This window comes from Struthio camelus, chromosome 11 (genome assembly GCF_040807025.1).
Source record: "Struthio camelus isolate bStrCam1 chromosome 11, bStrCam1.hap1, whole genome shotgun sequence".
In the NCBI taxonomy this organism is placed as follows: domain Eukaryota; kingdom Metazoa; phylum Chordata; class Aves; order Struthioniformes; family Struthionidae; genus Struthio; species Struthio camelus.
Window position 1 is genome coordinate 21,114,909 of NC_090952.1, and position 23,257 is coordinate 21,138,165.

The 23,257-nt window shown below is 35.6% G+C and overlaps 1 protein-coding gene across 4 annotated transcripts in view; it reads left to right on the forward strand.

Annotated features, from left to right (window-relative positions):
- The window catches only part of DIAPH2 (diaphanous related formin 2), a 280,711-nt gene that overhangs the window by 191,977 nt on the left and 65,477 nt on the right, over positions 1-23,257 (forward strand). For all 4 annotated transcript variants that reach the window (XM_068956705.1, XM_068956706.1, XM_068956707.1 and 1 more), the window contains one exon: positions 13,769-13,864. In XM_068956705.1, coding sequence (XP_068812806.1) covers positions 13,769-13,864 — 96 coding nt within the window. The remainder of the gene's footprint in view (positions 1-13,768; positions 13,865-23,257) is intronic.

Here is a 23,257-nt window from a genome sequence, read left to right on the forward strand (position 1 = left end):
CTGGTGAGGTATGGAGGCATAGAAAGACTTAAGTGAGTTACCCGTACGAGTAGAAATCCCAAATTTCAGTATAAATCAGGAAGCATTTTTTCTTGTTACAGGATAGAAATTCTGTAGGAAAAAAAGCTTGTGTCATCTTTTCTTTAGCACGTACTAGCTCTATGGAACGAGAATATTTTTCTGGCAGTTTTTCAGCAGCGTTTCCTATTTTTTGAGGGCTACAGCAGACTGGGCTATACTTATGTATTTATGCTTAGTCTTTCATGACTTTTGTCTGATTTAACCTCTGCAAAATTCTTGCCACATTACTTCCATGTGCATATCTGAGCAAGAGAGGGGAAAAAACTGAAGACAGCTTTCTGGGAGCTGAAAAGCGTGTAACAGCAATTCTGATGCAAATGCTATTTAATCAGAAACAGTTTTGCTCTTCATTATATCTGATTACCATGGCAATTAAGATCACCTTTTAACTACCAGTATGAGGATAAAAGCTAGAATGAGCTTCCTCAGTCCCAATTAGTATTGAATTAATTGTTTTGAAGACATACTAACATCCTCTCCTAATGCAGATGAAGATAATGGAAGTGAAGTTCTTTGCTAGTGGTTAATGGATGTTCCTGCTTTTCTTTTTCAAATCTTCTTGTGTAAGTCATGCCATTTATTCAGGCAGTGTATATTCTCAGACCAGCGTCAACAGTAATTCTGTTGTGCTTCCTTAAACTGTTACACTTGCATTGACTGTTGCAGGATACAATTGAAGAAGGTCATTTTTGCTACTGTTTTCTAAGGACTCTGTTCTTTTCTAATTGTTATGTCCTTCTTGTGTATCCTTCAGTATGTTTGTATAAACAAAACTCCATACTAAATTTAGTACGAGAAGCATATTATTTTGAAATGTTAGCATCTTAGCCTTTATACTTTGAGCTTATATGTTGAGTAGTGGTTGCATAGGATATCTAGAGTAATGAAACATGTACATATTTGCATTCTGCAACTTGTTAGTTTGTGATGCTGGATGCCAGTGAGATAAATGTTAGACTTCATGTTGAGAGTCATGCTTTTCACGTCGATGGTCTGTTTTGAATATGCTACACTTATCCTAAAACGTATTGTTCATAGGGAAAAATCAGATGGAGATTTACGTGATGCTTAAATGTGATCATCTGTAGAACCAGGGTGAAAATTGATTTTTGTCATCTTCAGAGCAATTTTGTGTGATATTTGCCAAATTTTTAAGCTTCATTTATGTCTTTGTTTGAAGAGGTCTTGAAAATGGGTGAAGGGGAAAGGAATGAAAATTACTATGAATATTTTCATTAATATGGGTCAAAACCAGCTCAAGAGAGATGCAAATAGCTATGAGCATGGAGTGGAAGATAAAAAGAAATTAGAAATTAAAATTTAATCTCACCTTTAAAAAATTTTGTAATGGAAAATTTCTTTATGAATACTGCATGTCGCACCTTCCAAGCAAACTGAAGAAACTACATGAGGTAATTTTTCAGAGAAAAAAAGAAACGATTAGACTCAATGAAATCAGAGCTTTGGAGGTAGCGATTTACAGGTGGCGAAAGAGAGAACAATTTAATATTTTTCTCTCAAAAATAGGCTTCTTGGGGACTGTTTGCTAAACAGTAACAAGTGTTAACTTCAAGTATAGTGTTCTGTGCAAATTCCACTTTCCTTTTACATGGATAAAGTATTATTATTTCAAACGATGTTTACCATTTTTACTCTTAAAAGATACCTGTGCTATTCTCTATTTCAAGTGCTAGGTAACGTAGAGTCGCGTAGAACTTTTGGTGTTAAAAAGAATTTCTGAAATAATTAAAACTAGTTGATCAGCTAGCTATTTCTCTAATGTAAGTTTTGTCCAGGACTCAGATTACAAGGAGGAGAATCACATGTAGAAGTGTTGTGAAGTGGAAGTTTATTTGACTGTTAGGGGGAACAAGAGGGTGATAATTAAATTCTATCTCAATGAAAAGATTTTTGCTTTCTATAGTTATAGTGTATACTTTCTAAGAGCACTATTTAAGATACTGTCTTCACGAGAGTGTTTTTTGAAATTAGGAGAGAATACCATGTTGATGAGCCTCTTCGTACTGAAAACTTATTATGAAATATCAAAAAAGGGGTTTTTTTTAACACTAGTTTACGTAAAGTTATCTTAGTGATTTCTGTAATGTTCATTTGCCAATATATATCATAATATATCTTCACTAATAATAAGTTTCTGTAAGAAGTGCTACGTTTTCCAGATAAAGTGCTAAGAGTTTTAGGTTTCTCACAAGTGTTAGGTTAGTAGAATGTTGCACCCCAATACAATCATTGTAGTTAAAGGTAATTTAAAAGTCTGGCAATGAAGCAGTGTATACTCGTAAGGAAAAGCTCTGTAAGACCCCAAAGGATATTTGGTTTAATGATTCCTTCTTCCTCTCAAACATAGATCTCTAATTAAATTAACTCTACTTTATGACATTGATTTCAGTGCTATGTTGGTGCTATGTTAGTATTAGTTGTATAGTCAGACTTTCAACCTGAAATTGCTGGTAATTGGTAAGGTGTGTAATCCACTGGGAGAAGGTGGTCAAGAAGGTGGCCAAGAAGGCCAATGGTCTCCTGGGGTGCATTAGGCAGAGTGTTGCCAGCAGGTCGAGGGAGGTGATCCTGCCCCTCTCCTCAGCCCTGGTGAGGCCTCACCTGCAGTACTGTGTCCAGTTCTGGGCTCAAAACCCACCTGGATGTGATCCTGGGCAATATGCTCTAGGTGACCCTGCTTGAGCAGGGAGGTTGGACTAGATGATCTCCAGAGGTCCCTTCCAACCTAAACGATTCTGTGATTCTGTGAAGGTTTAAAAAATTCTAAATATATTACATTTGATCTTTTAGAACTGCAGTATAAGCAGAGTCTAATTTTGTATCTGGAGTAGATACATTTTTGTTAAAAGCAGAAAGGTGAAATATATACATATATATATGTATTTTTGAATTACAGGATGGGCAATAAACATAAAAGTGTAAGTTTGCAAGTCCAGAATTCAGACCGCAAAACTACAGAGATATTATTCAGTGTCATATTCAGTAAGATGAAAGGCATTATACAGTAGTATTTATCTTTGGTGTACAGACTGTGCCATATAATTCTTGTTAAACTGTACCACATAGAAGATGATTTGCATGAGAGCAATCAAAAGCTAAAACCAGCATATCTCTTTGGACAATGAAATAGCATAATAATGAGAAACAATCAACTGGAAACTTTGTTCAAGAGTCAAATAAACAATAGTTGCTCTCTACCAGTCTAAAAGACATGTTACTGTATTAATAAGGAAATTTATATTCAAGATCATTGATTGGACTCTAGATTATGAATTAGTTCCAAAACTATGTGTTGATTTCTAAGATCTTCTGTATGTTTTGTAAGCATATACTCTGTAAAAATTATTGTGCTGAGTGAAGTTTTCCATAGCCACGTTATGGCTAGTTAGGTAGCTATGACACCATAGGGCCAACAGTAAGTTTCTTGCTAGAAACATCTCAGGCTACCCTTGTTGAATGCTAATAAATTTTGATGTCAGGGTATGTTCAGATCCAGTATTGTCCAGGCCAACTACAAGATGGTTAATAATCGTGGAAAACCATATAGATTTCATCAGAGTCACTTTTGAATCCATGTAGCAAGGATTCAACCAAATGAACAAGTTGCAGCTCAACAGCAGCTGTGACACTTTTCTATATAAATGTTCTTAGTAGGAAAATCCTGAAATAGTGTGACTGACTTTCCAACCCCTGTTGCAAAATCTCTTTCACAAAAATGAGGATTAATAAAAAAAACTTTTGAAGGAATTTTTTCAAATTGGATGTATCATGCTAAGAAATTAAGTCCAACAGTGTAGCCTGGACTAATTGCTTCCTTTTCTGAGAATAAATGTTTCATTAAGGTGAAGAAACACTAACGGGACTGTCAGGAACTGGCCAAGAATTCTGGAAGCTGTTTCATGACAGATAATCGGTTCCCTATCATCTAGACATGCTGTTGATTTTGCTCTAGAATAAAATATATATGTCTCAAAGTGTTCTTTCTTGCAAACTCTGCAATAACAACCGGTCAGCTAGAGGAGTTCTTGTTTTGTTTAGGAAGAAAGGCTCGCATAGAACAATTCCTCTTTTGACAAATATTTTATTTTCTGTCATGGAGGTTTATTTGTTCACTCTTTGACTTTGTAATTAGACCTCATAGGAAAAAGTTGAATTTTGCTTATTATAAATCAACAGTGTAAGGATGTGAATGTAAAATGGCTAAAACGTGAGTGATTGTCTTATGTTACTATTCTTAGAGAATAACAGCTTGACAAACTAACAACACTTACTGTCTAGAAATGTTTAGAAATATTAATGTCTATTTCAGACAACTTGAATTGAAAAAAATTGACAGTTATTTAGAGATACGAAATTTTCTATATAGAATATGTTCCTTTAGTCCTTCAGAGCTTGCCACATTACTTTTTTGCCTTCACTGCTGCTTTCTGTGCATTCTGACAAAGAGGAGGTCGTCTGTGGAACACTTTAAATTTAGAGAGATCTGTAACAGAAAAATCTCAGCATCCCAAAATTTATGACAAGCATTGGCTGCTTCTGGTTGTGGCACTGTAATCTGAAATTTTTCAAAACATCGATTAATACAAGAATGGCTACTGCTGATGGAATTATCTGAAAACTTTGAATAATTCCAATATAAATTGAATGAGTTCATTACTATATTTAATAAAGTAATATAGTGAAAATATATATATACACACACACACACACACACATATATATATTTATATGTCAGCAAGAAAATGTGAGAGCTTCCACTGCCCCCAAAATGTGTTCTCAGGACTCATTTCTTCCTGAAGTATTGGAACAGTTGTTTAGCTATGAGCAGTTTTTAAAAGAAAACAATTTTCTAATGCTAAAAGGGATTCAGGATTATGTACTGTATCTGAATATCTGCTGATCACTTAAATTAAAGTGTTACTTACAGGACTAAGTAACTGTAACTGAAATCTAATCTTCAAACAGTAGTAAAACTTGATAACAGGTGTGTATACTTGTTCAGGTTTCTATTACATGGCCTTTTTTCTTTCATTTTCGGAGTTGCACGATCTTTTCCTTCCCACATAGAGGCAATGTCTTCCCATTTGTTACTAAGCAATCCACCTTAAAGCCTATTTTTCTAAGTTTCATGAAAATAATCCTTGCAAGGGGTATAAATCCATTCAGAATAAGGCCGCAGAGGTAATGCTGATGAATTTCAATTAAATACATTCCTGCTAAAGTAGACCTTGACCATTGTGACATTTTCTGGAAATGAAAAAGTGAATGCATTTCAAAAAATTGTTTTTGATAGTCTGCCAGTACAACAAAGCACATTTTTCTCATTCTATTAACTTTACATAAGCCTGAGATCAGGTTATCATAAACAATGAGCTTAATTGCTTTGTGAGCAAGGCTTTGCCTTGTTTTGTAAACTGACACGAAGGATAGGTTCACTTATCAGTCATACTGCCCTAACTCACTCTTCTTTAATTAAAAAGCAAATAACAGTCATGAGATTGTCTTCAACTACAAAATGATGAGGAAGACTGCTTCCTAAAGATATTTTTATGCATGCAAAATGAATTTAGCAAATGAATAACATGAAAATATAGTATGAGAAGATAAATGCACACTTTCCAAAAGCCACTGAAAATTGACCTTTTTAAAAGAATACATTGCAATTAAAAATTCCTGTACTAATTATGAATAGAATGTCTTTTTTTAGGTTTATACAGGGCACTCATCTCAACCGTGGAAGAGCTGTGAAACGTTTTGGCGCTTCTGCTGTTGAAATGTGACTTGTTAAAAGTATTTAAAAGTTCAGAGCAGAACAGTATACTGCAAGTTGTGAAGAAAAGAATAATTTTGAAACCACTTGGAGAAGAAGCAGGCAGGTAGTCAGAATGTATCACCTGAAGTGATATTTGGCCAGACTCTTCCAGGAAGGGCCCTAATTTATGAAAAATTCTCTGGGAAGTTCCTGTAAATTTTGGTCCAAATGACTGTGGAGTGGTTCTGCTTTTATTGGTTTAGATTAGTTTGCAACTAATATATCTGTAATAATACATGTACAAGATGTTTTACAAATGAACAAGAGCACGTGGGTATTGTCTGTACTAGAAGCTGAAAGCACGCCACTAGAAGATATGTGCATTCCCTTAGTAGTCTTCACGTAGTCAGTGTGGACAAAAAAAAAAAAAAAAAAGTGAAGGCAGAAGAACGCTCCAGAAATAAGAGAATGTTGCCAGGTGTGCTCAGAGGGCTTCCCCTGTGAGCACTGGCTGTGAATCTGAACCCAAGAAACCAATAGGTTTTCCTAATAGGTTGGAAGTGGATCGTGTTTTGGATGCATGGGATGAGCTATAGTATGGTGGCCTCAAAGAAAGTGGCATCTCTGTAGTCAGTTCTCCAAAATGATTTAAGTAACTTAAAAAGCCTCAGCTATTGTGTTCTCTGATTCTGTCATCATTAGTCAAAAGTGCTACTCCTGTTATTCTATTATATTTCATTTAAAAAACAGCAGTTTCCTTAAGTCTCCTTTCCCTTGAAGACTTATAAAGCGGTCGTCGTGAAGCTCCTGAAAAACCTGCTAGAAGATGCCTATTCCTACTTATTTGATAGGTGATGATATTCTGAAGGCTAAAGTAAAACTGTCTTTGATATTGGCCACAAAAAGGAGGCCAAATTTATCAAGAGAAAAAAAAAATCAAACTTGTGAAATTATAACAGATGGAGCTTGTTACAGTCACTTAATTATCTTGCTTTCTAGGTGTCCTTTTGTTTGCATAAAGATAGGAGTATACCTTAATCAATTGTTAGGATGTGCTCCGTTTTGCTTCCATATTCAGGTGTGTACCATGTTAGGTTCTTATCTTTGTAAGACATATGAGAAGAATTTTCAGCAAACAGGATGGCATCTGAATTTAGTGTAAACATCTTTTTTTTTTCCTTCCTCCTATCCAACTTTGGGGTTATTCTCAACAAAATCTGTAGTTCTTCCAATTTAAAACAGAAGCTTATGTTTCTTAATCAGTTGTCTAGTATGTGCTGAACAGTTTGAAGAGGTCTTTGTTTACAACGTGGGTGTATAGCTAACTTACCATAGCTACTTATTAAGACAATGCTTAAGAAAAGCTCTTTTCAACTTACTTTAAACATCACTTAAAGTCTTCCTTTATATTTTGTAGTAGGTTAAAAAATGAAGTAAAAATACTTCTCTAGTTTTTTTTAGAGAATTCAATATAGCTGAATAATTTTCAAATTCTTTTAAAATTCAGTTACAAGTAATGAGCTTGGCTTCCGTGAAATCAATATTTCTTTTCTTGAAGAAGGTTCAGACCTGTTTTCAGGACACTTCAGTATGGCAGTTTAGAGGAGAGTAAAACTAAAAGCTTCCATGAGGTTCAAGTCATCAAAGTTAGGCCACTAGCACAGAAGCAAGTCCAAGGATGCCTACTATATCTGAGGCAATCCAAGAAGTTAAATGTAGTCCTTACTCCAAGTGTGTACTTCTCATTCATGAGTCGGTTTGCTTCCTAAAGACAGCAGTACTGCATGTCTTCTAATGTGATCTGTCAGCAGTACTCTTTTAATTACAAGAATGGTTTCAAAACTTTCATAAGCTAAAGTAGACTAAATACATTTCTGATTCCAACAGGAAATTTAGCAGCAGTTATAGAAATTGCAGTCCAGGCTCACTTGTAACTTCAATTGCTACTCAGACTAGCAGAACAAAGAATATTTTTGCTGTATGTTTTTTCACCTTTAATTTTCATTCTAATGGTATAAGTTATAAATAGGAAACAAAATTATTTTGCGTTTACTATAGGCAGGTATAGGTGTCAAGGTTGAGGTGTTAGATTTTTTCTTTTTTGAGATTTGGATAAAGTTCTTCAGGAAGTGATAAAGAAACAGAGTATTGACAAAAAGGATGCTAAATCTAACTTAAGGATTGTATTTCCTAAGTTGCTAGCAGTGATAGCAAATGGACCTCATGGTATCTCATGTTGAAACAGTTCCTTTGTTTCAGAGAAAATCTGAAACAGAGAGAATGGCTGTGATAATAGGACAACCTAAAAGTATGCTTGAAACATTTAGTCCTTCATTAATTGATTTTTATCTTGATTTTGTGTTTTATAAAGGAAGGCTTAAGGAATCGTGTAGGCACACTTTGTCCCGAGATAATATAGCACATGCAAAGGCACATTTAAATCAATTTTACTTTTTTTTCTTTTTAATGTTAATTTCCTGGCTTTGTTTCTAAACTTTTGCAAATGTGCGGTTAGTATTGTCATTCGATTTCCATGTACTGTTTGTTGATGCATAAAATATAAAGGAGACCAGCTTGAGTTGAGGACAGATTATCTATCTTTGGAAAGGTGAAGTTTAAAAATAATATTCTGGAAATACCCTATGTGCTATGTTTCTGTCTGATATTTACTTCCTTGCAGAGTACTTAACGTTAGAAATAAATACCTAATTGATTTTAATGTTTTGAATTCAGTATATTATATGAAGAAAAATTAAAACAGTCTAATCATACTTGATCATGTATTTTCTAATATATATTTGGCTTGCTGTGTAGTCTAAGCAGACAATTATTTGTCTTTTAGAAGAAAACTCTTCCTCATAAATTTAAAGGTCATATCTGCCCTAGAAGACATTTGAAAATAAAAACACTTTGCTCGAAAGGAAGGGCTTAGTTTCCAATTATAGATATCCAGAAATTGTTTATTTTCTTTATTCTGTAACTTACACAGCAGCATAAGTGCTGTCAATTGGTTTCTTCTTGCACTGCCATTCACCGTTTTGTCATTCACCAATTTAAAAGATACGTTATCCAAAAAAAGTTGCAGATTGATGCTTTAGGCTCAGTGGATTGAAAAGGTCGTGTGACTGCCGTCCCTGATCTCACATGTGCTATATCACATAATTCCTTTCAGAATTCTTTTTGTTGCATACTTAACGTCTTTAGACTTTATTCCCACAGTCTTATTTGGGAATATGTTCTAGAACATCATTTTTGATGGCAAAGATGCTCCTCTAACTTGCTAACCTGAATGTTTTCCTTTGCCAATTTGTAGCTATTTGTTGCTGCAGCAAAGCTGCCTGTAAGCTTAAGTTGCTCTTTTTCTCTCTTTTCTCTCCTGGAATGTAATCTCCTGCTGTGCTTCAAACCAGTAATCACATGTCTTTTCAGTGATTATTTCAGGTAGCCTGAAGAAATCATGCTACCGTAGGCATTTCTCATTAGAATCCACTCCCCTAGTTATCGTAAAGGCTTTTCCAGTTTTGATTTGTCTTCTGTGAATGCAGTGACCAAACTTGTAAACCATGTTTTAAAATCAGATCTTACTAGTATTTCATAAAATTGCACTAGTTGTTCTTGATTACTACTATAAATAGAGAGTATTGCATGACCCCCCACCCCCCACCCCCCCCCCCCCGTGGGGGGGGATCACAGACTGATCAGATTGGTAATTCACCACTGTTACTTTGGTCAGCTCTTTATACTGAAGTTGTCAGTCATTCCCTAATGAAGAGCTTGTGGCTTGCACCTGAAGTTATGCATGACTATTTTATTTCTGTTATTTTAATCTATTGTGTTACTCCAGGACTTATGCATGTTTTAATCTTATCTTCTGAAAACTTAATATTTCCCATTTGTATGTCATCTGTTATTATGCCAAATTCACTAATTAGAATATTAAATTAAGGACAGATTTGGGGAGATTTTCCATTGTAAGCTCTCAAGTGTTAAAGCTGCCTTCCACCTTTTTGTTATTACTCAGTCAGCTAGATCTTTTACTAATGACCATTTTTTCCAGCTTTCACTAATAATTTAATATGCCATTAAGTCAAATGCTGAAGACTAGATAAATGAGAGAGAACTTCTGTAGGCAAATAAAGAGCAATGTATCATATTACAGAAACTATAAAGCTAATCTGTTCTCTCTGGAAAACCTAAAATGTTCATCTAATCTGATATTCTGCCTTTGTGCCTCTAATTATTCTTTCTTTCCAAATTTATCCGAAAGGCCTTGCATGCTACCAGGTGAACACTATTATGCTTTTTCCTCCCCATGTTTTTGTTTTTCTTATATATAAATTCTATGTTTACCTTTCTTTAAAAAAAAAAATTTATCTAGTCATTCTAAGTAGCAAATTAAATTCCTAGAGATTTGCCATTTGCTTCCACCTCAACTGTGAGAACTTTACATTAGCCAATACAGCATTAGTCATCCGTGGTCAATTTTTTATCCTGTCTTTGTTCCAGGGGTTAGTACTATTATCTGCATTAAAACTGAAGTGAAGTAATCTTTCAGCTTGACCACGTTGAGATTGTCCTAGATCTCTCACCATAGTCACCATTCTGTTTGTAGTTCCGTCTTTCCTCCCTCTCCCCCCAGCCTTTTTTACATTCAAATCTTCAATTTCTGGTAGTAATTATATAGTTTAGCAAAGATCTCGTGTTTGAAATTGGCAGTTCAATTAGAGTTACTGATGTTAAGAATTTCATGTAGCACAGTAAACCTTTCACATTTGTGGTCGTATTTTTCTATGATCAGTTCATCTATAATGTGTTTTTATTTATAAAAACAAAGCCTAAAGTCTGGAGCATTACCTTTATAGACAGCAAACTTGTTTTCAGATATCGCTATTTCTCAGAAGCATTCATAAGTGGATGCAGCTAGTTCCAGTCTTTTCCACTTACTTTCCTGTTATGGTCCATTTTAATTCCATTTTCTTTTTCCCTTCTATTCTCCTCCCTACCACCGGTCAAAAATTACGATCAGGTTTAGGTCCCACAATCTTACTATGGTTGCCTGATCATCTCAGATGTCACTTTTTTCATTCACTGTATCATTCTTTTTTCTGTCGGTGCCTCTCAGCTGGCTGAGGGCTTCTCAGCAGTGTAAGAAATAATATTATTATTATTCTACAGAAGTAGTAGCTTATTTTTGTTCTCATAATCATTGAGAGTGGCTGCAATAAGCTGCATAATACTGGCAAAATTGGAGGGTTGTGGGACCTGTGAGAGGAGGAGTCTTACTGTAACCTCCTAAAATTGTGCCTATTTTCCACACTGACTGCATATACTAAAACAAATCTGTAGTAGAATGTTAATGTGAAATACAAATGAAACCAAGGCAGTCTTGTAGATATCTCACCAGTTAATGATTATGAAAAATTTTTGCCTTTCCAGTTGCATTTAATACCTGTAGTGAATCTGGCTCCTTGCTAAGCCTAATCAAAGACTTTAGAGGGCTAGTCATAAAATGGAAAAGAACTTGAAAAAGGTTTTTTTGCGTACACGGATACACTTGCTATCTCCGTTTAATGCCTGGGACTAGCGTGGAAAAGAAGGAATGGGGGGAAAATGACTTGTACCAGGTCAAACACCTATTCTTGTGTGCAGTGGGAGAAATCTAAAAGAGAAATAACGTAAATGTCCACTGACCATTTCTATGGTTTAGAAACTTCTCATATGTTTTGGCTTTATTTCTGATTTGTGTCTACATGTTGCTGTAGGAAGTACAGAAAACAAAACAATAAGTCAAAATAAGCATAAATATCTGAAATACCTCAGCAAAAGCTGTTGGGAAAAGCTGGACTTTCTGTTGAATGTTTTTTAAGAATTTTAACAAAGTCTGACCAAAAATGCAATTCTCTGTCCAGTTCCCATTTAATCACCTGACAGCTTTGATTAAGACGCAATGTTGAGATCAGCTTGTTTTTAAGTTTTACTTTGAAGAGTTTGTACTATGGTCCACAGTTTCCTGACTTCATATCTCTTTCTATACTGTATCTTTTGGAATTCCAAAAATAGAGTTTTCTAAGAATTAGTAGGTAGAATAGCATACTCAAAAAATGGAAAAGAGAAGAAATGGAAAGCTGCATAAACATTTATGAACTATTTAAGGAATTTTGTCTGTTAAAATAAACTCTGCCAATTCTATTTTAATTAACATTGAAAGATGTAATTTTTCTAAGTATAAGATATTCTAACATGTTAACTACCTCTATGAGTATTACAGTCATACTTACTACTCATTAAATTTTTCAGATCAACGTGGAGTGTATTAGTTTGGTCATAGTGCTTTCACAGATCTTTGATTTAGAAAACAGATTTAATGCAGAACCAGAAATAAATCAGTGAATAACCATATGTAGGATAAGGAACACAGCAAAATAATTATGGGTATGCTTTAGACCAGATTCTGGCCTTGTATATTTGAGTGGGAAACTAGAGGATCTAATTTTAGATGAAATCTAATTCTAGCTGGCACTTCAGAGTCTTCTGCTGGTTGCTGCTTTTGCTCTGCTCCCTTTTATGTTACCCTGACTATAACTTTATTATATGTCGCTTATTATACATCAGTGTAGTTTAAACCATTATATATAACTTAAATTTACAAAGTAGTTCTACTGATGATCATCATGTAGAAATCTGAACCAGGTACTGTTTTACAATTGGATGTGGTCCAATAAATCTAAATAAATAAATCAAATTTCTCCATTACATTAAAAACCTGCCTTTTATCATGAACGTTTGAGGGTCAGATCTCTTGAATGTACTGTAAGCCTCCTACACTTTTTGAGTGAGTCAGGTAGAAGTGCTTTACCAAAATGCAAGTCTTTTGCATGAAGTAATTATCATCCCACTCTGGGGAAATTTATATTAACTTAAAGTCGCAGAGATTTCAATAAAATGTCCACCTCCCACCTGTTGAGTCTGGTCTATTTTAACTTTGTATTTTTACTTAGATGTGTGAGCAGAACAAGAATCATTCAAAAATAGTTTTTTAATGTATTGCAGTACTTTGGCCTCTATTTCTTGTGTTGGTGCATGCTGCTATCAACCATTATTAACAGAACATACTGAAACACAAAGGAAGTTAAGGACTTAAATACAGGAAAAGTAGTCTTTCTACTCAGCTTTCCGTAATGCATTATGAAGTACAGCAGTTTAAGGACTACAGGTTAGCTTGCGTATGAAAAAAAACAAGAGAAAGATTTATCAGAAATAGCAGTCAGCTTTTAAGAAATGCTATGCCATTGACTTCTACTGAAGGATTTTTTCCCTTCTCTATTTCCTTCCCTTAACTGAAGAAATCCATGGTATATTGGTATAGGCGTAGCCATTCCATATGAAAACTGGCATATGGAATAGATAAAAAGTAAGATAGCAAGAAAAAGAGTATTTAAGGATTTAAGGCGTCATAAAGGTAGGAGACAATATTTAAAATACTTGCAGTGCTATAATGTTTAGCTTTGTGCCTTTCAGCTTCATCAGATTTTCCATGCGTATTAAATAAATAAATAAATAAATAGACCTGCTTCTACTTCAAGAAAGACATAAGAATTTTAGCAGTGAAACAGCAGTCATTCATCAGCAGCTATCTATCTGCATACTGAAGGTGTCATCAATAATGCACAAGATAACATCTCTAAGTTGAAAGCACAGTAGAATTGGCATCAATTTTGCTTAATAGAGCATCATACACAAAATAGACAGTGATAACTGAAGAACTGACAGCATCCATTATATTAAAACATATATGTCTCTTATTTGGAAGTGTTATATAAATCTGACACCATTTTTACTTTTTTTTTTTTTTTTATCTTCCATAGTCTGACTTCAATTGCACTGAAATTAATTTTGTTTTTCTCTTGTTTTCAGAGGGTGATGAGACAGGAGTGATGGATAATCTGCTTGAGGCCTTGCAGTCAGGAGCAGCATTCAGAGATCGCAGGAAACGAACACCAAGAAGCCAGGGTAAGGAGGAAAAAAAAATCCACAGACTTGCTTTTTTTTCCCTACTCAATTCAAAAGTATTAGAAGTGTGAAGGCAAAAGTTATTTTGTACAGACTTGCGACAGTTTTCACTGAAAGTTGGTCATTGAGCTACTGTGAAATCTCAGCAGACTGTTTTGTGATGACAAATTTTTTTACCTGATAACGGTATCTTCAGTTAACTATAAACTCCAAAAGTGGTATAACAAGAGTTCCTGCTGTGTTTGATATGGCATTTAAAAAAATCACTGCAGTTTGAATGCATGTATGTTATCTTAATCTTTAAATTTGTAAGTATAATTAGTTTGATGTAGATGGCGCTGTGAAAAACATTAGCTCCTTATCACCAGTAAGAATTTAGACATAGAGCTGATAGTCTTTTTAAAGCACTGGTTGTGGGCATGTTCTGGTTTGGTTAGAAATTACGCTGTGTGTAGTCATAAAAGCCACATTACAATGAAGTAGCTTCATTTTCTTGAGGCAATAGTATTGTACAGATGTCGTCTGAACAATTACTGCTTCCTGCACATGTAATTTTGATGAGAAAATTTGCAAAAGGGCTAAGCAATGGCAGTGTTTCCACTCTTCGCTTCCACCTTCCCTTACAGTATGTCAGTTGCATACAATTTGTATATTGCACTTACTCTGCGCTTAACTTTTAATAAAGTTCACAGTAGCATACTATATTTTCCAATTTTTTCGTTTAAAACATCTTACAGCAAAAAAAAATGCCATCTTAAACTGTTGAAAATTATCATTATTTGGCATAGAATCAAATGCTTATATGTCAAATATATGGTGCTGAAGGTTTGAAAAAAAAAATGGTATCTTATTATTTTATAAAATGGCCAAGTATTATCTACCTCATATCCAGTAAGCTAGGGTTGGCTAGGGTAATCTACCATCCTCTTTCATCTAGCTAGCAAAGATAGTGTGTAACTTTGACTAAATTATTTCTAATTTGTGAGATGCCTGATTTTACTTTAAAAATTCTCAGCAGTAGAAATGCTGTCAATCAGTTCCATGTTGATATATTTCCATGTTCATTTTTAGTGGAGTATGTTTAAAGCCTAATAATATTTTATATCACTTTTCAGAAATTTTTCCATACGATTCTGCCATTTTCTTTGAAATCCTAATTACTCCTGTACAACAGCTTTCACTTCCTGTAGCTCTTTCACATATCTCATAGATGTACATAAAAATACTTTCAGGCTACATTTAAGTGTAGCATTGTTCAAATGTGATACAACACAGCAGAAATTTTATCCACTTGAAAATGAGAAGGCTTTTTCAATATAAAAGTGATCTGTTTCTACCTGGATGCTTTTTCTAGGGAATAAGAGGCTGCAGAAGGCTAAATTTTTGGTGATACGCATTACTCGTCCTACATAAATTAATTGCATTGATCATTAATTGTGGATGAAAAAGCTGTCCTTCGGATGAGAAGACTTTAAAACTAGCCTGAAAATCTTCGGTAGCTATTTTTATTGTGCTCTAGTATTTTTCTGTCCATAACTTTTATTAGCTATGATCTCGTTATGTTTGTTTGTTCTCTCAGTTTGCATATTCTTCATTCACGCTGCAGAATGTTGCCCTCAGTTTTTCGTTGTGGGACCCTTGCTACAGATAGCCCTTAGGAACCCTGTCCTTTTAGACAGTTGATCTGAGAACTTTTTTTTCCTTTCAGCATTAATTTTTAGGTCTCTTCAAAACTAATCTCAGCGCATACTTGTTTGAGACTTTTTCTGTCCAGTTTGCAGACTTTCCAATGTCTTGCCTATCAGGAGCTCTAATTTAACTCCTGCTTTGCTTTCTAGGACGTGGTGGAAAGAGGCTGGCCCACTCTGATTCCTGTTCTCCACTAGACAGGAGAACTTTGTAGGGTTAATGTAGGGTTGATCTTGCATGTTTCCTTCAGTGTCCTATTTAGGTACCATGTTTCTAGGTGTTTTTGTATTTGTGGACCTCTGTGCTATTAGTGTGGACGTGCAGGTTTTGCTAGGGAAGAATCCCAGCAGTAACACTTCTAGTGTTGATATGGTGTAGCATCTCAGCTTCTTTCTAGATTTGAGAATGTAGTTCTAGACTCCCATCAAATGAACAAAAAAGAAGAGGCTAAACACTCTTCAAACAAGTCCTGAACTGTAGGTCTGCCCCCATTGCACGATCCTTTCCGTGTTTCAATGTTACATTTTTTAAATGAATCTACTTGACCTGCTGCTAAAAAGGTTAATGATTCATTATTGGTATATGTGCAAATGAATCCGAATAACTTCAATCAGAAAACTCAAAGCAAAATTGAGCCAAGAGGTACTGATTTGACTCCTTGGTCAAAATGTGTTTTGATCCGTATCTTGAGAAAAATCCAGGTGAGAGATGGGATCTCGGTGTTATGGGTCTTTAAACAGAGAATGACCAAGTTCTGCGGGGAGGGAGTGATGTTCATGCCCGGCAGGAGAAGAGGGCTCTGGAATGCAAAATGGGTGGGCAGAAGAGGAGGATGGCAAGGGAGTCACACCAGAGTGCCAAACAACTGCAGCTTGAGTAGAGATTTTTCACCCAGTGGTGACAAAGAAAACTTTCCAGGGATCAGAGGAGACTGTGCAAAATTTGCTGCAACTCCACAAGCCAGTGGAGCCCCAGTGTGTAAGCAGTAACTCCCCTGCAACAGGAGTGAGGAATAACTTGTCTACAAAGGCAGAAGACACTTTAAAATATCATGGTGGCATGTGTAAGCAGTGAACCATAGTATTAGAAAAATAGGTATGATGTTTACAAATTTCCATATCTCTCTAAAAAAAATTGCAGGGAAAATGATAGTTTTCTCTTTAGTAGTACTAATAATAGGCTTTGAGTGTTCTCACGAGTTTCATGCAGTAAGGATCTGCTAAGCATTTAACTGCATGCCTTTTAGGTTTCAATAGAAGGAAGATAAAGACAAATAAAAAGTATTGAAAGAAGAGGTTTGGGGATTTCTGAGCTTGCTGGGTTATTTGGTTGAATTGGTGATTAGCAACCATACAGCAAACGGTATAGCGCTGTCTATACTTGGTGCACTACGTAGGAGTTTCTAGTACATTACTCATAGCTTGCTGCACTGTCTCAGAAATTGGCATGTATTTTTAACAGACAGAAGAAAGTGCTGTTATTTTGGAACTTAGACTTGTACAGCAAAGTTTTGAGCTTGAAGCTGTCTTGGTAGCCGTCATGGACTAAGAAGAAAAATTGTTGTTTTCCAGCTATTTGGACACAGAATTCGTTTCTCTGTCAGTTCTAGCTTTCTCACAGTATCAGCGGTTTGTGTTTTGTTTTTTTGTTTTTCTAAGTGAAAATCTAGTGAGAAGGAAAAACAAGCTTGCTCTGTTTACTCCTCGCAGTTTTCTAAGCAATACAGAAAGCTCACATGCTTACAGTTGTGTAAGCATGTGTGCGCTCTAGATCTCAGTCTTAGGTTGCAGGCGTTCTTATTCTGTGTGTACCTACCTACTCAGGGTGCAAATGAGAACAGCTGGAGGTGCAGAGAATGGTTACAACCAGTAGACCATAAAAAGTTGGCCTTCGTTATGTTTGCTTCCTGTGGTTTCACAGAATAAATTTAACTCAAAGGAGCAAACTGTAACATCACTGCTAGTGACATTCTTGATTAGTTTGTCTGAAGAGAACTCACTGGAGGAGAAACTTCTGCAATAGCACATGTTCATTTCTAGCAGGAGGGAGCAGGTTGGGCATAGGAGGGATCCTTTTGTTTGGACGACCGAGCTCTAATTGCTACAGGCTACAAGTACCCCAGAAGGTGTCGTCTTTTTTTTTTTTTTTTTTTTTTTTCCCAGAGGTTGCTGGCATACTTGATAACGTATATTTGTGCTCACTCGGTCATGTGTTAATCTTTAAAGAATAAGAGACAGACCAAATGGGAAAGAGCTGGAGCTAGCAAGGGAATCGTGCTTTGTTCATCTAGGATGACAATGTTAGGCGTAGGGAGCTACGGAGCATCACAGCTTTCCAACTGGGCGAAAGAGTCTGAGGGAAATTCATAGACAGGTTTGGAAAAGCAACGCTCATTTTACATGTGTAACTAACTTGTTTTTCCTTGTTTGCAGAATTTGCAAATGAAAAGCTACATTTTAATAGATTGCATTTTAATTATAGATTTCCTCCTCCCCAGTAGAATCTTTCTGTCATCAGGTCATGGAAATAATAATAAAGAATCCCTATCCCCCTCCTGCAGTTTTTCATTTCATTGTCATTTATGTTTACCTTGACGTGTAGAGTTTTCAATTTGAAATACGTTTCAGTGTGATTTCTCTCTCTCCTAGGCCTATTACTTTATCTTTATTATTTCTAGATACTGGATTTTAACTGTGGACCTTCTACTTTCAGTAGATTGCTTTACCTATGGAGGCTGTATATTTGGAATTGGCAAATGCTTTCTAGAAATGTTGCTTCCTCTTTGAAAAATGTACTTGCTTTTCTGCAAGTTTGCTAATATCGGGATATGAGTTTAACAAAGAAGGGTATTAGGTGGCATTCATCACAGGGTACGAGTTTAAAGTGTGTGTCCAGTAGTACTATTGCTCCAATTATCCCTGACCTTTCTTTCTAGCCTTGGGCTATGAGAGTATTAAAGACTGAATCAGGTATATTTTCACTCTAGTATTAGTTTAAGTAAATTTCTGAACAGAGCTAGCTGTTCTATTAGGGTTTTTCCTTTCTGCTAAGCTGCTAAATCTTTTGCCATGAAATTAAACTTAATTTTTTAGAAACTTTAACTAGTGCCCTTTGCTGTGTACCCAAAATATTGCAACTGCAGTGGTAGTATGTGCCACTCTTTCACTACCAGGAAATCTTAGCTTTAAGCTACATGAATGCATGTTCTTTCTGCTTTAGATTTCAAGAGGCAATATAGTCAGAATATTTACTGTGGTCTGCTAATGTGCGTGTTCTGGGTTATTTTTAATACTATGCATCAAAATCAAATGAGCAGGCAGCACAACAGTGAGATGCATACCAGGCAAAATTTAGTAACCATTTTGTGAACTTGCTACATAGTCATTACTCTTTCCATTTTAGCAGTATACCTTGAGAGAGAAAAAGAACAAACCTGCCTTGTTCAATATTAATTTGACTTTTTCATTCAAGCTGTCTGAAATGCTGTCACCACTTGTTTAACTTCAGAAAGATTAAAAAAGAAAAAAGGAGACAATAGAATATTACTGTCTTTTAATGACTTTTGATAATTTTCAGTTTACATTCAGACGCTTCCTTTAATTAAAAATGCATATTTAAAAAAAAATCAAGCATATATTTCATAACAGTTCATGCAACTTCTAACCCCCCTAAAAACCAAATTTTTTTTTTGGGGGGGGGGGGGGGGGGGGGGGGATTTGAGTCTTGTGCTTGAAGACATAGCTGTGTTTAGAATTAAAATCTGAGTTCTATATTTACCTTTACCTTGATTATTCCAAACAAATTTTTGAGTCAGTTAGGTTTCCAGATGCATGATCCTTGTTTGCCTAAGAAGAATCTTCAGACAGTCAAAGAATATCTTCTTAACTGAAAGCAGTGTGGATTATTTTGTACGTGGCAATTTTATAAAACTGATTTTGGATACGATTGCATCTGGGTGTGAACTGATGAGAGTATTTATCAGTGTGAAAATCAGAAAACGCACTAGATGCTTTTAACAAATCAGAAGTTGTGCTTAACTAAAATGATTTTTGAATCATCTTGTTGCTGTCTCTCCGTCGAACAAGATGTCATCATCTTTATCCTTATCTGTTATGAAGCTACAAATACCTGTTACAGACGATCAAAATGCTAGTCTCAAGTTTAAAAAGGTGAATAGGTGAATATGTACTTTAAATGCATTTGGTCATCTTTTTAAACATCTTGTGGTAAAGAACTAATATTTCTGTTGCCGTATTCAGCTGACATCTCTTAATTTTTGTAGTTTTACTGTGAGATGTTCAATATTTAAAAGCATGTTTTGCTACCTGAATTATATAATGGAGGATTTGTGCTTACAGAGAACTATGGGCTAGTGAGACTTAAACGTATCATCTAAGTGCTTCAGAATTATCACAAATGTAGTAGCAAGAGCCAAACAAGGATCAGCAATAATAAATTTACCATTTATGCCATCAAGGCATTATTGTGAGATTTAAGTTTGCTTTTATCACAAAATATAAATATGGGCTGTATAAAGAAAACCCATGTATAGTACCATTCAAATCTAGTCTAGTCAAGGCTAAGGAGAATGATATGTCTCTCCCTTTTATTAGTATAGCTGTTTAAAAACACATTTCATTACAGTATTAAAGATCCGCTGGAAATTGTTCTGCAAAAGCATTATATAAAATGTTCTGATACCTTCAGTGTTATATTTTTAAGCTTTTTAATATTTAAAAAGGCAGTTATTTTATTCATCTAATTTTCCTAAGATCTAAAAATATAAAGTTCTAAATTTTTGAGACTTAAAGGGTAGTGTGATGTCCATTTCTTTTTGAAGTAAAACACGTTGCCCTAATGATGATGAGCATTACAGGGAAGTACTGAGAATTATACTGCAGCCCCGTGACATTTGTAACATGCACCATTTAAAAATCTGAGCTTATGTGACAAATATGCAGTACTGTGCAGTTGCTTCAGACACTGAAACTGACTATAATCCTTCTTTCTTTAAAGTTGTTTTGTCTTTTAGAGTTCATCATAAGACTCTGCAGATACCTGAAGCAGCCATAGAGTTCAGCTTTTATTACGAGGTTTCTTTTTCTGAGAACTGATCTGTCACAGCTGTTTCTGAAGCTTTAAAAAAGCTTTGTTTTGAATTCCTAAAGCCTTTTTGAAAGTCCTGTGTTGTGAAGCAGACTTTTGGAAGTGAAAACAAAGCTTTTATGAGAACCAGAAGTGTGTGTAGTAACCAGCCTCTCAAAAGAGGTAATCCAGAAGGCAGCTGCCAAGTTAGTGTGACTGCATCTCGAATGAGTTGTCACCCACACATCTGAATTTTTGAATTCACACTGAATCTGAAAGCTTTTATTTTAATGAGCAAAGTCTTACTAGATGTTAAGGCCTACATTTCTGCAGGTTGGTAGCTAAAGTTTGGCCACATCTGTATGTGGCAGCTGAAGTTAAACTTTTACACACGCAGGAAGGGTGTACATGCATACAAGCACATACTGCATGAGTACTAATGATTGATATGCAGGACTATTTTAATTTACATTTGGAGATTTGATTTTTTATCATCAGTGATGACACTTTTTTGTCATCATGCAATTATTGTGAAACACCCTTTGAACAATTATCAGCTGCAGTCCTGTTTATTGAGGTAGTGCACACTGGCTTTAATATTTTAATATATATGCATAATAAATGTAAAGGAAAGGAAGGACATGAAAATCTTTTTTGCAGTGTATGACTTGGTAGCTGATTAATTTGCCTGACGTACGTTTAGGTCAGAATGGAGTTTTGTGGCAGGTAGGGATGTTTTCTATTCCATCCTGTTCTAAGTACGTGGTGTGGAATTCAGGTAGTGCTCTAACCTGATCCCAGAGGGATAGTCCCAAGTTTCTTGCTGATGGTTGTCCTGAATTTCAGAAGTTTGAGAATTTTATGTCTTTTTCTGTAACGTCATCTTGCCTGAAACAGGTTAATTAGTTTATTCTCTGCAAAGTGAATACCCTACCAGTAATGATGTAGCATAGCAAAGCATGGAAATTGTAATTTCCTTGCTGCATGATCAAAAGAGAATGCGATTCCCTGATCAGCATACCCCAAGTAGTAGTGGTTAGCCACGAAGTATTGCTACCGTGTCTCAGCATTAGGCGCAGTAAGCAGTTATGTCGTTGTGTGAAAAGCCAGAATCTCAGTTGCTGCATGTTGCCATAACTCTTTTCACTTTATCAGTCTTGTTATGTTAGTAATCTATGACAGGTTAAGTAAATTAAGGATCTGGGCCAGGGTGTCCAGCAGCAGAGGGGCATGTAGAGCGCATAAAATCTTGAAGCATTCCCTGCTGGAAAGAGACAAGCTACATAAACTTTCTAAAAATGATGGAAAAGGTGTGCCAAAAAAAAGGAATGGCAGGATGCTACGTATGAACTTGATACTGTATACCAACAACTTTGCTTTCTTATTAATACTTTCTTTTCCAATTACTGTTTCATTTAAGTTTCTGATTCTTAAAAAATTTGTCAGGGTGCCTTGAATATCCCATCTTTGTCTCAGTCACTTTCTCCAGTAACTTATTCATACATTTATAGTACTTTTGCCCCCAAAACGTATCGTTTTTCATTTTTCAATTACAAAAAAGTGATGGAATGAAAGAGGGTAGGTGTGTGTGTTGTGTGTGTGTGTTTTTGTTTTTTTGTTTTTTAAGCTGGTAAGAGCTTTTATGATGCAGTTTCATTTTGGAGCTGCACAAAGCCCCAGGGAGACAAGCAGGGGGACTTTGTGGGAGGCAATAAGACCTTTGGCTTCGCGATTCCAGCTGACTCAGTTAACAGCATTTCCATGCCAGCCATGAATTTTGCACATGAAAATTGCCAATAAAGTAAAGACACCTGCCTGAAATTCTAGAATTATTTGATTTTTCTCAAGGTAATAGTTGATCAAGAGACCATGGTGTAGCATCTGTACTACAATAACTTGACTCTATGGAGGGTCAGTTCTTCATACAACAAACTGGACATGGTGAGTCCAGAGTGTTGTGTAGGTAGAAGCAGACTTGTTTATCTGAACATCAAGCCAGTCAGCCATCAAACCAGTCAATTTTCTAAATTCTCTTTAGCTGTGGCTGAGGCTGATTCAGCCCAGTGAAGACCTTTGAAGGCACTACCCTAATGCAACTACATTGGCTTCTCAGTGACCTACAGTGTAGTAAAGGAAGATTCATATCTGCCTGCAAAAGACCCAACTGGCATTTCTTTCATTTTCTTGATGATAATCAAAGGAATAGAAAGGTCTCATATGTATATCAAGACAATAAGTTAAAAAGCATTATGTAGTGTCCTATTTTACTGAGCTTTTAAGAACCCTGAAATGATATTTACATGTAGATTTCCTTTGTGCTTGGAGTGGGATGGTGCACTGTGAGTACGGTGCAACTAGAAGTATGTCTCTGCGGTATTCCTAGTTCAATGCATTTGTGCACACAGAAATACCTGGAAAGAAAAACTGAGATGTTCAAACAAGATAGACCTGTGTAGTTTTCAGCTATCTGGGGAAACTTTCAAACTATCAACATGTATTGGAGAAGGCACAGCATCACTTTGCATTTAGAAAAGGGTCGTTACGTGATACAATATTCTTAAGCAAAGGATTGATTTCTGTCAGTACACTGCTTAAGTAGGGGGGAACTTGTAAGAAGAG